The sequence below is a fragment of the Nerophis lumbriciformis genome, linkage group LG34 (genome assembly GCF_033978685.3).
Source record: "Nerophis lumbriciformis linkage group LG34, RoL_Nlum_v2.1, whole genome shotgun sequence".
In the NCBI taxonomy this organism is placed as follows: domain Eukaryota; kingdom Metazoa; phylum Chordata; class Actinopteri; order Syngnathiformes; family Syngnathidae; genus Nerophis; species Nerophis lumbriciformis.
The window spans coordinates 11,440,263-11,452,796 of NC_084581.2; the positions used below are offsets into that span (position 1 = coordinate 11,440,263).

Sequence of the window (12,534 nt, forward strand, 5' to 3'; positions counted from 1 at the left end):
AAGTACGTATATAATGTAGTGACAGACACGTTCATAGCAATATGTAATATGTACAATATTTACCGTATTTTGGTCATTTTTTGCATTACTGGAACTTCTTTCCTCAGCGCTTTTATTTCTGTTTGCATAGCAGCGCACTTCCGACAACAAATGTGTGTTCTTACTGTCCGATACAAACGCGAGTGTGTTCTAAACATGGCAGACTTGGCAACAGACAACAAAGACGACTATTTTTGGACAAATGAGGATTCACAACCTTATCTTTTTGAACCTGAATATACGGAGGTTGAACTGCTGCTTCTAGAAGCGAGCACGAAGAGAGGGTGAAACTTTGGAGCAGACGGAAGCCAAGAGAGTGAGGGTGGCGTGACTTGATGGTGCAAATGTGGAACTTGGAGCCAAGCTATGCCGACACATATGGCGTGCTTACCCAAAATAAACTGGAAAAAAACGTCCCAGACCAAGAGGACAACAGTATATCGAGTAAGACACTATAATATTGATCATGATACAAGCAGCACATTATGTTTGTTATTACAACTACATACACAGTCAAGCTCGCTGTGTACAAACAAAACATGAAATGTGGGCTAATACTATACATATGCTGTAATATAATTGTTCATGTTTTTCAGTCAGTACAAATTGGTGTCTTATTGCATTGTGTTGTGCATTACAAACTCAAAAGTGATTCAGGTGCTGATGCAAAAGCTAGCTTACCTCTTGCCGTAGCTAGCTTAAATCTTGACGATGTGTTACTACGCTGGATAAACAGTTCCTTAGTGTTCGCAGATTACAAAACGTAAATGGAGTATTGTTGGCGGTTTTTAGCTGCATTTTTAAAGTGATTTAGAGGCTGAATGGATTGTTCCGATTAACTGCATTGCTAGTTATCTGGAACGAGACGATTTTAATAAATTAAAATGCAAAAAAAAAAAACATTTAGTTTTCTTGTCTTTCATTAGGATTGTGAACAAAAGGCAAAATTCCCTCCAAAAAACATTTCCTCTTTAAGGTCGTGTTTGACTCGAATTCAATAAATGATCTTGCAATTTTGGCTACATTAGCTGTATAACTCAGATAATTGATTCATTGTTAAATCATTAGATCATTTGTTCAAAGTTGTTTGTTGATTAATCGCATCTTGAAGCTACTGCATGAAAATGGAGTGCACTCTGCCGTTCCCTTGACTCCTAACTGTATGAACAAGGTAGGGGTAACATTTTGGAATTGTGTGACGTTCCTCAGCTTCCAATGAGTGATGACTGCGTTGACGTCTTTCCATGCATACTGGCATTTCAATGTTTGAACCACTAATACTGTTTTATGTCATCATTTCCAAAAAGTGGCTTTGGCTGCAGGAAGGACATGTGCGCTATTGATCGCCAAGCGTTGTGAACATGCTAACATGTTTTTGTGCAAACGTACTTTATGTTCTCATTAGAGGACTGTGACTCTGGGGGAGTACAAGTGGGGTGAGGCGGTGGCTTCTTTGAGATTTTCTGGGATCAGCGTGACCTTTTGAGACGATGAGGTCACCCACCCTTTGACGTCTCAACCACCTGTTGCCACACACATTCGCACCTTCACACCCGCAGAAAACATGGGCGTACATACGCTCTCATGAGTTGTCCATTTACGCGGTTATGAAGTGCAAAAGTTGCATCTGTGTTTGGGGTTAGTTAGATCAGAGTTACTTGTGATGTCAATGTCCAGGTTGTCAAGTGTGGTGTGGACTGTATTACCGGTACCCCAATGTATCACATCCTTGTGAAGTGTGCGTTCGTGCATGTGCATGTATGTGCGAGCTATTCCCTTTGTTTTCAGTGAGTAAATCAGTTTGATCTCCCTACAATGATTACCTCTTACAACCATGGTCAACCTTTTTAAAGATATGTTTTTGATCTAACAAGAATTTAATATGAAATGTAACAAAAGCGATGCACTCTATATTGGTTTCATCCAGGTTGTTTTCCAGGGAGGTTAGCACTCTAAAAACACACTAAACAAATAGACATGCTCCAAGTTCAGTGTTTAATCATTGTCCGTTTAAAACTGTGTTATTCCGCTTTTACCCCTTGAACATGGTTAGGTCCTTGGTATTCTTCGGCATGTACTCTTAAAACCGAGTAGCCAAATAACCAATGAACATGCTTGTTAAAAAAAAACATTACATAATACAACGAGTATCTCTAATGGCTACCATACTGTAGGTGTGCTTTATAGACGTACGTCCGCTTGAAGCTTGAACACCGTAAAGGATTTTGAACTATCGTTAAGCCATTGCTACATATACACATAAATATGTCCTTGTTTGGGTGTTGTTGTAAGCTTTTCAAACAACATTTCATACATTGATGTCTGTGAAAAAATAGATTTACATATTTGGTGCTGAAACTGTCTGTAAAAACAGTTGTTTGACGTTGTTTGCAGTAATTATAAGATTTATAGCAAGTCATTTCATAAAAAAAACAACCACAATGTGACATTGTCTGACTTTTTTTCTAAAACTCTTTTACATAACTCATCAAATAATTCTATTCATTACTATGTTTTTGTGTGCGATCCGACTAAATTGGGCTGAAAACTTCCTCTGTGTGGTTGTGTGTGATTATCACTCCAATACAGACAGACCATTTGTGTTGTAAACGTTGTAATTGGTTCAGATAAAAACAAAGCTGCTATGACAACTCAACACTTGTGTAATGGCAGTGCGTGCAAGTCAGTTATATTAATCCCGTACAAAAGCTGTGGCGTGAATAGATATGCAGTATATATATATATATATATATATATATATATATATAATTTGTAGGGGCGGGGCCAAAGAGTGCATGTGTAAGAGAACGAAAGAGTCACTGACAGGCCACAAAGTTCAAGGCCGGCGCTACCTGACCCAATCTGAAGAGCCCAAGCAGGTGCATAAGTGCAAGGGTCACTCTGCCCATTGTATACCCTCCCTCCACGCCGCTTCCTACCGCTGTATACAGAGCGTGCTGTCCCATGGAGCCAAATGCATTGTGTTTTCCATGCGCACGTACAACACAGAGATCTTGTTCCCTTCTGTGGTCCTTCATGTTAATATGCAACAGCTCCTGTAGGTTCTCCTCCAAACGTTTCTTGTTCTGTGCTTATAAAAAATATGTACCTTTTGTATCATAATTACCAATACTGAGTTTTTACCTTAAAACAAGGCGGAGTTCACAGAGATCTACTTCCATGAAGTACTCACTTTAAGACTCTGGGCCCCCTTCATCCATAATCAGTTCCAGTCGGGCCGCGGTAAAAACATCCAGGCCTCACTTCCTGTGTGGCTGGACGTGTGACAGAAGGTTCTCGAAAGATCAGACGGTGGTGTATTATCAAATGACACAATGGTTTCCTCCATTTGGAACCTTTTAAGTGTCATTTGGATTTTGTAGACTGCAGAAATGTAGATGTCCAAGTTCAGCCCATGTGGGCAGTGACCTGTGAGCCACCCGCCCCTAAAGTCCGAGAGTCAAACAAGAAGCCTTGTTGTCCCGCGGCGAGCACGCCCAGGCTGTCCGTTAGCGTCCCGCTTGGAGACGTTCCAAGGAGGGCGTTCTGCTGGTTGGCGTTTGCCATTTTGTCAGGACTGGCGGCAAGGCGTGGAGACGGCGGGAATGTGTAGCCGTATAGGCCGTAAGGGGGCGTGTGCAGCCGCAGGCCGGCGTAGCCCTGCGGGGAGGGCAGGTAGCCGAGTTGAGACGTCGGGAGGGGCAGGGAGCAGAAAGCTTCACTCTCGTACGCCGACGGGCCTCGGGGAGGGGGGAAAGGGTCTGGTGGGTTGCTGTAGCGGTGGAGCGGGATACCTGGGCGGTTGCAGGTGAAGTCACTTGGGCTGAGGGGGCAAACCTGAAAGGGCGATGAGCAGGGAGACGGGGAGAGCAGGTGAGAGGACACGCCCACACCTGCATGAGCTCCTGGAACTCCTATGAAAAAAGGACCAATTATGAGAACTTGCTTAAAGACAAAATCATTTCAACTTGCCTTGTTTGGCCATGCCGGGGATGTCTTCAAAGGTGAGCGTCCGCAAAGATGGTCGCCAGAAGGCATAGGACTCGACCAGCGCCTCTAGACCCATCCTGCAAAAACATCACGTTAACACATCTGCACTCTAACCCCACCTCGCCAGCTTGTACCTCGACCACCATGGCCCTCCCTCCCCCCCTCCATCTCCTTCCAGGCCGCGGGTAATGAGTGGCATAAACGCCACGTCGCCATTGGCTGCTGCCGACCAGGCTCTCCGAGGTAATTGCTTTCACACGGCTTTTACGGGCCAATCAGGGCCAAGGAGCAGGAAGCTGCAGGGAGGATTTATGAGGTGGTACTAACCCCCCCCACACCCCCACCTCCATGCCAGCCCCCCTGTCCACCACACCCGCCCTCACCAAACTGCCTCGCCCGTCTCTAAGGTGGGGTAGAGAGGGCTTGAATGGCGGCCTAATTCAAGTCCTCTGTTAGCCCTCGTTAGCGTGACGATAAAAGTCACCCCCTCAGCATTCCCCCACCACCCATGGGGTCGTAGCCTTGGTGATCATTTAAACAAGCCTGAAAGCAGCCTATCAGAGCGCACGTTTGTTTAGCAAACTGCTTAACTCTTCCTGTAATATTTAATGGTCATTTTTTCTGAGTTTGACAGGGTCGTCTTTCTGGTCCCCCGCTGCTTTCCCGCCCCTTTCACTGTTTGGAAACTGTTGGGGGTTTACTGCTGTGTTGTTTTAATGCTGTGTTTATACGCTATATGTCCACAAATGTGTTTGTACAGATTTTCCTCCAGACACTTGACTTCTTCGTCTTATTTTGCTGTTTTTGTTTCAGAGGCCCGGCTGGGATCGGACGCTCGGTTTGGATCTGTGGCCAATCTTTCTCCCAACAGCGCCAAGCGACGAAATGACTCACATTTCCAGATTAAATCTGCTCAATACTGTGGTAAGAGTTGATTAGTTCCACTCTGAGTGGATTTTCACTTTCCGAGGAAGACCGGTGCACACTTCCCGTGAGAGAAGGATAAATAAATGCAAGCCCAGCTTTCCCTTCCCGTAATATCCAACTGAAATAGCCGTGACAAAAAAAAAAGCCACAACCGTGCAAGAATATCAAACATGACCCAGTTGCAGCAGATGATGTGAAAATCTCCAGCTCAACTCACCGGTTCCTGCCAGAGTCCCTGAAGCCTTTGGCGAAAGGGTTTCTGTCGATTTTCAGCCGTGTTATCTGAAGAAAGACAAAAAAATCCCCCAAAATCTTATGACAACAAGTGTGGCGTGCCAGGAGAAATAGTGTTCTCTATGTGTAGCGCTCACTTGTACATATCAGCATGCCGTTTTTTTTTTTTTTGTCTCTTGGCATTTAGACGAAAGTGTGCAGTTTGTTCTTCAGCACACTTGTGACTCGTCGCTTTCAAAAAATAAAATAACGCTCCTTCCAAGACATGACCCTGTGATGTGAGGCTGCACTTAAACACCACTTATATGTCATTTAACTTCTGCCAATTAGCAAAGTTACTTTTACAATACATCATTGTTTATTAACAATGCCTTGAATACAATATCCATCCATCCATTTTCTACCGCTTATTCCCTTTGATTATATTTCTAAAAATGGTTTATTGTGTATATTTGTTTACTTTTGCTAATTTTGTGAAATTATGAATGTAGAAATATTATTGATGACAACATTTTGACATATAATTTGTTTATGCGTTTATACTTTTGCTAATGTTGTGAGATTATACATTTATACAATGACACACTTTTGATATATGAGCACTACTGAAAAATGTAAATTTTGTTTGGTGGTGTTTTTTGCTTAAAACTTCACAAAATTGGGACATACATGCTTTTCATTTAGTATCAATGTTATGCAATAATTACAGTAGCCCACTTGAATATGATACAGCATTTTTAATGCAAGTGTGTATATGTGTGTATATTTGTTTACTTTTGTTTACTTTTGCTAATTTTGCGAGATTATGGATGTAGAAATATTATTAATGGCAACATTTTGACATATAATCACTACTGAAAATGTTGTATGTGTTTATACTTTTGCTAATGTTGTGAGATTATACATTTATAAATATTAACTATGACACAATTTTGATACATGAGCACTACTTTTGTTTGCTGGTGTTTTTTGCTTAAAACTTCACAAAATTGGGACATACGCTTTTCATTTGGTATCAATGTTATGCAATAATTACAGTAGCCTACTTGAATCTGATTCTAGATTTTTAATGCAAGATTTTGTATATTGTTCTTAATATGAGCCAGTGCTTGAATCATGATATCAAAAATCACAGGCTCTGCAGAAAAAAAAATGTAAAGTTCATACAAATCTGCAAACCAATTAAAAAAGATGTTTGTGGTTTGAGGACAAAAATAAACAAAGTGTGGAGATACATGCATTTCATTGGATATTAAGGATATGAAAGACTGTTATCTAGTTGTGATTTTTTTTTATATATATATATATATATACATTTGTCTTTATTCTCTCAATGAATAAAAAAATATGTCATAGTTTATCTAAAATATGAGAAGTTTTGTTTTATATTCAAAACTTTTTTTTTTTTTTTTGTACAAACTTGCAAAATTTGGAATTATGTGCTCTGCAGCTGCTGGAACATCTAGAACATGCGGGTGTACAGTTTTAGTCAACCATGCGTCAAATCTACTGCTGACATTCTGTGGTTTGGACCAACGTGTTCATTACAGTAAATGGTGCAGGTCATCCAAACATACCTGCTGGTTCTGGTACGCCGTGACAGTGGTGAAGACGGTCTCCCCGAAGGAGAAGGTGTGTGTTCCTTCCCCGGCAGGGACGGCCTTCACCGGGGACAACTCCTCCCCACACTCCTTACGGATCACGTGGACACGGGGCTGGTATTTGTGCATGGAGTGCAGAATGATCTGGTGTGAGGAGCGCGGTGTTAGCACTTAGCGCATGCGCATGGTTTACTTTGTAGGAACTCAGATGTTTCTTTCTTTAGAAAAACACATATTAGGTGTGAAGACCTATATTTTTTTCCACGTTTTTTCTACATTAACCTTCATTTAGAAATTAGGTAACATGCACAAAGCGTGGGGCGCATCAGCCAAGGAAGAACCTTTTTTTTTTTTTTTTTTAAATACTGTTCCTTAATTTTTTTCACTGTAAAATCAATTTTTGTTCAACTCAGGCTAATTAGTAGAAATTAGGGATGTCCGATAATATCGGCCTGCCGATATTATCGGCCAATAAATGCGTTAAAATGTAATATCGGAAATTATCGGTATCGTTTTTTTATTATCGGTATCGGTTTTATTTTATTTTTATTTTTTTATTAAATCAACATAAAAAACACAAGATACACTTACAATTAGTGCACCAACCCAAAAAACCTCCCTCCCCCATTTACACTCATTCACACAAAAGGGTTGTTTCTTTATGTTATTAATATTCTGGTTCCTACATTATATATCAATATATATCAATACAGTCTGCAAGGGTTACAGTCCGTAAGCACACATGATTGTGCGTGCTGCTGGTCCACTAATAGTACTAACCTTTAACAGTTAATTTTACTAATTTTCATTAATTACTAGTTTCTGTGTAAATGTTTTTAATTTATTTATCTTATTTTATTAATTTTTTTTAAAAGTACCCTATCTTCACCATAGCTGGTTGTCCAAATTAGGCATACCCCGCCTTCCGCCCGATTGTAGCTGAGATAGGCTCCAGCGCCCCCCGCGACCCCAAAGGGAATAAGCGGTAGAAAATGGATGGATGGAATGTGTTAATTCCACGACTGCATATATCGGTTGATATCGGTATTAGTTGATATCGGTATCGGTAATTAAAGAGTTGGACATTATCGGATATCGGCAAAAAGCCATTATCGGACATCCCTAGTAGAAATACATCTGTGATCTTTAAAGAGTTTTATGTAATTAAATCAACACATGCACGCAATAAATTAGATATATTAATGATGAAGATAATACAATAATACATTACATGTCCCTGGTCGTCCAGCTCGTTATTGGTCAGCTTGAGTTTGTCGAAGCTGACCACCTGACGCATCCACGTCTCGCCCGAAGCAGGCGAGTCCGGGTGGATGTAGACCCTGGGCGGCACCGGAGAGTCCGCGTTGCCCGCCACCATCCACTTGGAGCTGTGGTACACGTACCTGCACGGACAGGACATCGAAACAAGTGGGTGGCAATCGTTGTGTATTTAATATGACGTCATGGACACGCACAGCTCGCGTATTTAAAATGTCACGCGTGAAGCAAACCTTTCTTTTTTTCCACATTCGATGTTTAAAACGTGTGCGCAGTAGGCCAATCATACCACATTCCTGGTGCGTAAAACTACGTGTCAACTCGCTTGCAACTAAACAACTTTCCTCTACAATCTTCACTAAGTAAACCTACTTTTGAAAAATGACCACAAAAGGCTTTTTTGGGGGCGCGTTACAGCGACATTTGCCTCTTTGACCTCAGCGGGGAGAGGTTAAAAGTCCAAAAGGCTTTTATTTTTGTCCAAAAGGAAGAACTAAACAACAGTACCGAGCGCCGTTTGTGCAGACCAGGAACGATTTGCAGTCTTCACATGCATAATAATAATATACCTGTAGCGTTTGTTATCCACGGGAATAATGTCCATGGCGATGTAATACTGCTGATGTGGGTCCAAACCCGACATTTTCACACGCATTGCAGGAAACATCCGCCTGGAACCAAAACACATTATTAGCCACACATTTGACACTGTAGAGCACCTAGCTGCTGCAATATTTATTTTAATGTCAAAATATACAAATATATGCTGCAGAACACAGACACATGAAATAAAAAAATTGGACACACTTACAGGACACTTCTTAATCTAATGAAATTAATTGTAAAAATAAATGTGTTTTTTACAACCACAAAAAAATAAGCCTAACGAATGAGCATCATTGTAAAGACAGTTATTTATTTGTATTGTGCCGGACGTTATAAATGACATGACATCATTAAAAAAAAAAAGCATGCAAAGAACTAGAAATCTCTCAACCTTCCAGCCTTGGTAATGATCATTTCGGTGCCAATCTCATGGAAGCGTTTCCACAGGTCCGAGCCTTGCAGGTCCACGCGTGTGTCCTCAACGTTGCTGTGCACCGCTGCAGGCTCCGGGCTCTCCAGCAGCGCGTCCTCGCTCTCTGTTGCACGCACAAAACACAAGTTTTAATTGTAACACATACTTTAAATTTACTAGATTTGTTTTTTTATTTTTTATTTTATTTTTAAATATTATGAAAACTGCAGTGTTTTACTGTTCCAGTGTCATTTAAGATGAAAACAAATGTTAAAAAGGTTGACACAAAGCCCATCTCTTGAGCTATTATGGCTTCATTTTAAGTACACCTTTTACAAGAATATTTCATCATAAGGACATGTTTATTTATACATTTACCACTGTGTTTTTCTTCAAATGTTAGCTTTTTTCTGACTTGAATCTTTTAAATAATAAATTTACAGGACATCAATGCAGTGTTTAAATGTTTGTATTGCAATGCTTACATCCAGGCCCTGCAGATATATACTTATTATGACGTATTAGGGTTGGACTTAATCTGCAGGCAGGATGGCACCAGAACTAAATCATAACACGTTTAAAGTTCCCAAAGCATGCATGTATATTGGTACATCTTATACGCAGTTAATGTGTGTGTTAACGATGCCGAGTAATGTCACACACTCACACCAATGCAGTCATCATCTCCATTGATTGATTGATTGAAACTTGTATTAGTAGATTGCACAGTACAGCACATATTCCGTACAATTGACCTCTAAATGATAACACCCCAATAAGTTTTCAACTTGTTTAAGTCGGGGTCCACGTTAATCAATTCATGGTAAAACCCCATAAATACCGCACCATGCACATATATTTTACTTGGCAGTGAATTTGCATAAAATAGTGGGGTTTAATAATTGTAATATTTGCTATATCTAAAAATTGTTTTAAAAGTTATGACTATTTTGCATCATTTTACTAACAATTGTAAAACTCAAGTGAAAATGTATCTCCTATCAGCCGATAGTCTATGTGGATGATGTTGTAGTTGTGTGCCAGTTTTTGTTAATATTGTTCTATCTTGTGTTGCAGTGTTTGGCAGGACTCCTTATTTGTGTTGCTTTACTTACGGGATCCGTCACTGGCACATTCTCCCTCGCTGGCGCGCGCTCTACCGGCGCAAGGCTCCGGGCTCCCGGGCACTTGAGGGACATCACTTCCGTGGTCGTAGCCGGCGGAGGTAACGTCCTCCCCGGCCGTCCTGCGTCTCTTCTCCGCCCCGATGAGTGCCTCCACCGAGAAGGCGTGCGCCTTGACGCTGAGTGCGCACGGCGAGCGACGCTTCTCGGCCATGGCTCAGACCCGGTTCCGTGGAAGTGTTGACGGGAGTCACGCAGAAGACTCGTCCCAAAGCCGAGGTGTTCTCTCGTCCTTCTGGATGGCTGTAAGGGAACGAGGCTGACGCCTCAGCGATCCACCAGCAACACTTTTTGGAAGGGGTGTCAACAACAAGAGGAGACCCGGAGAGGAAAGGGGAGGGACCAAAATGAGGATGTGTCAATCACAACTGAAAGCAGCCAATCAGAAGTCATCACAGCGCCCCCCTCAGGAAGGGGTTCCCTCCGCCCCCTTGCGCTGCCCAATGTGGTCAACAAGTGGAGCAACATGATGATGAAGATGATGATGAGTGGATCAAACCCTTTATTTAGTGGCCTTTTTCACGCATTGTGGCGTGCACGCTTCATGCACGGCTTGTCATGAATTTGAGCTTATGGAGCTCCCAAATGATGAGTTATGCGCAAAAACATAAACATTTAATTAAGGTAAAAATCGTCCAATTATAGGGAATGTTGCAACTGCAAAGAGTAAATAAGAAGAGGTTAATATGATATAAAGTGATCTATAAACCAATAGTTCAACATTTAATTTAAGTATATGCCACCTATCCGTAGAGGCAAAATATGACATTAACAGCTTTAAATAAATACAGTAACGGAAGTAATGCAGTCATTCGGTGTTTAGATAGTATAAGGGACAAGCGGTAGTAAATGGATGGATGGATGAATGCATAATATAAATGAATTACTATTTAAATAAATAATTTAGATAATGTATTATTTACAACATGATTCATATGTATTTTATTATGTAAATACAATCATAATTTTTAATGGGGGAATTGATTTGCAAACAAAAAATGGTTTTAATTCGTTTACTTATTTTCTTCAGTGGCGTTTCCCGATAACATCAATTTTATGACTGATTCTGCTGCTGCTGCACCATCAAACAGGGTGAGTAATTAATTGACTCACCCATTATATATATATATATATATATATATATATATATATATATATATATATATATATATATATATATATATATATATATATATATATATATAATAATGGGTGAGTCAATTAATGATATATATATATATATATATATATATATATATATATATATATATATATATATATATATATATATATATATATATATATGTATATATATATATATATATATATATATATATATATATATATATATATATATATATATATATATATATATATATATATATATTTATATAATGGGTGAGTCAATTAATTACTCACCCTGTTTGATGGTGCAGCAGCAGCAGAATTAGTCATAAAATGTATGTTATCGGAAACGCCACTGAAGAAATAGAGTAAACGATATATATATATATATATATATATATATATATATATATATATATATATATATATATATATATATTTAATTTTAATTGAAGTTGGCTTTTCTGATGGTAGTAGTTTATCCTGTATGCAATTTGCTTATATGATTGCAAGTCTTGAATTTTTTATTTTTTTTAAAATCCTGTTATCGAGGATTTATTGAATTAATATATTTGATATACTTTTGTTTCAATTGCATTCGACACTGGTGACATTACTGTTGATTAACTCACTTCTCATATTGAAAATGCTCATGTATTTGGCCTATTGCAGGCTTTATAACTCCATTTCTTTTGTTGTAATGTTTTAGCCATAAAGATAATATATTTAATAATTCTTACTTGTAATATGCTAGTAATTTGAAATGTAATCACATATGTCCACATTTTCTTTTTAAATCACTAGGTCTCAAAACATTTTATTTTAGGTTTTTGAATATTTTAGAAAACGAATGTTTTATCATTGTAATCGGAATAGTCTGTAGAACATTGATATTTATAGAGCAATATATAATCTTATGACTGATTTTAATTTCACCACTAATTATGTGGCTGACGTTATTTCAACACTTACTTGACTTTTTTTTCCTGTTCACGAATACTTTTTTTTTTGTTTGTTTGTTTTTTCACGACGAACCAATAACGAACGCGCAGGTAATAATAACAAAAATAATACATTAATCAGCTTCCGGTGTTTTTGCCCGGCTGCACGTGCGAGTTCAGCCAAACAGAATCGAACA

At 39.3% G+C, this 12,534-nt stretch overlaps 1 protein-coding gene across 1 annotated transcript; it reads right to left on the reverse strand.

The window, feature by feature from the left end:
• Positions 1-2,821: 2,821 nt before the first annotated feature.
• tbx18 (T-box transcription factor 18) lies at positions 2,822-10,683 on the reverse strand. The gene is made up of 8 exons (XM_061929374.1): positions 10,203-10,683; positions 9,067-9,211; positions 8,639-8,740; positions 8,023-8,194; positions 6,768-6,935; positions 5,174-5,238; positions 4,012-4,106; positions 2,822-3,953 (listed from the first exon to the last, which is right to left on the reverse strand). The coding sequence occupies exons 1-8, from the start codon at positions 10,423-10,425 to the stop codon at positions 3,448-3,450; spliced, it is 1,476 nt and encodes a 491-aa protein (XP_061785358.1). The 5' UTR covers positions 10,426-10,683; the 3' UTR covers positions 2,822-3,447.
• Between the last annotated feature and the right edge of the window lie 1,851 nt (positions 10,684-12,534).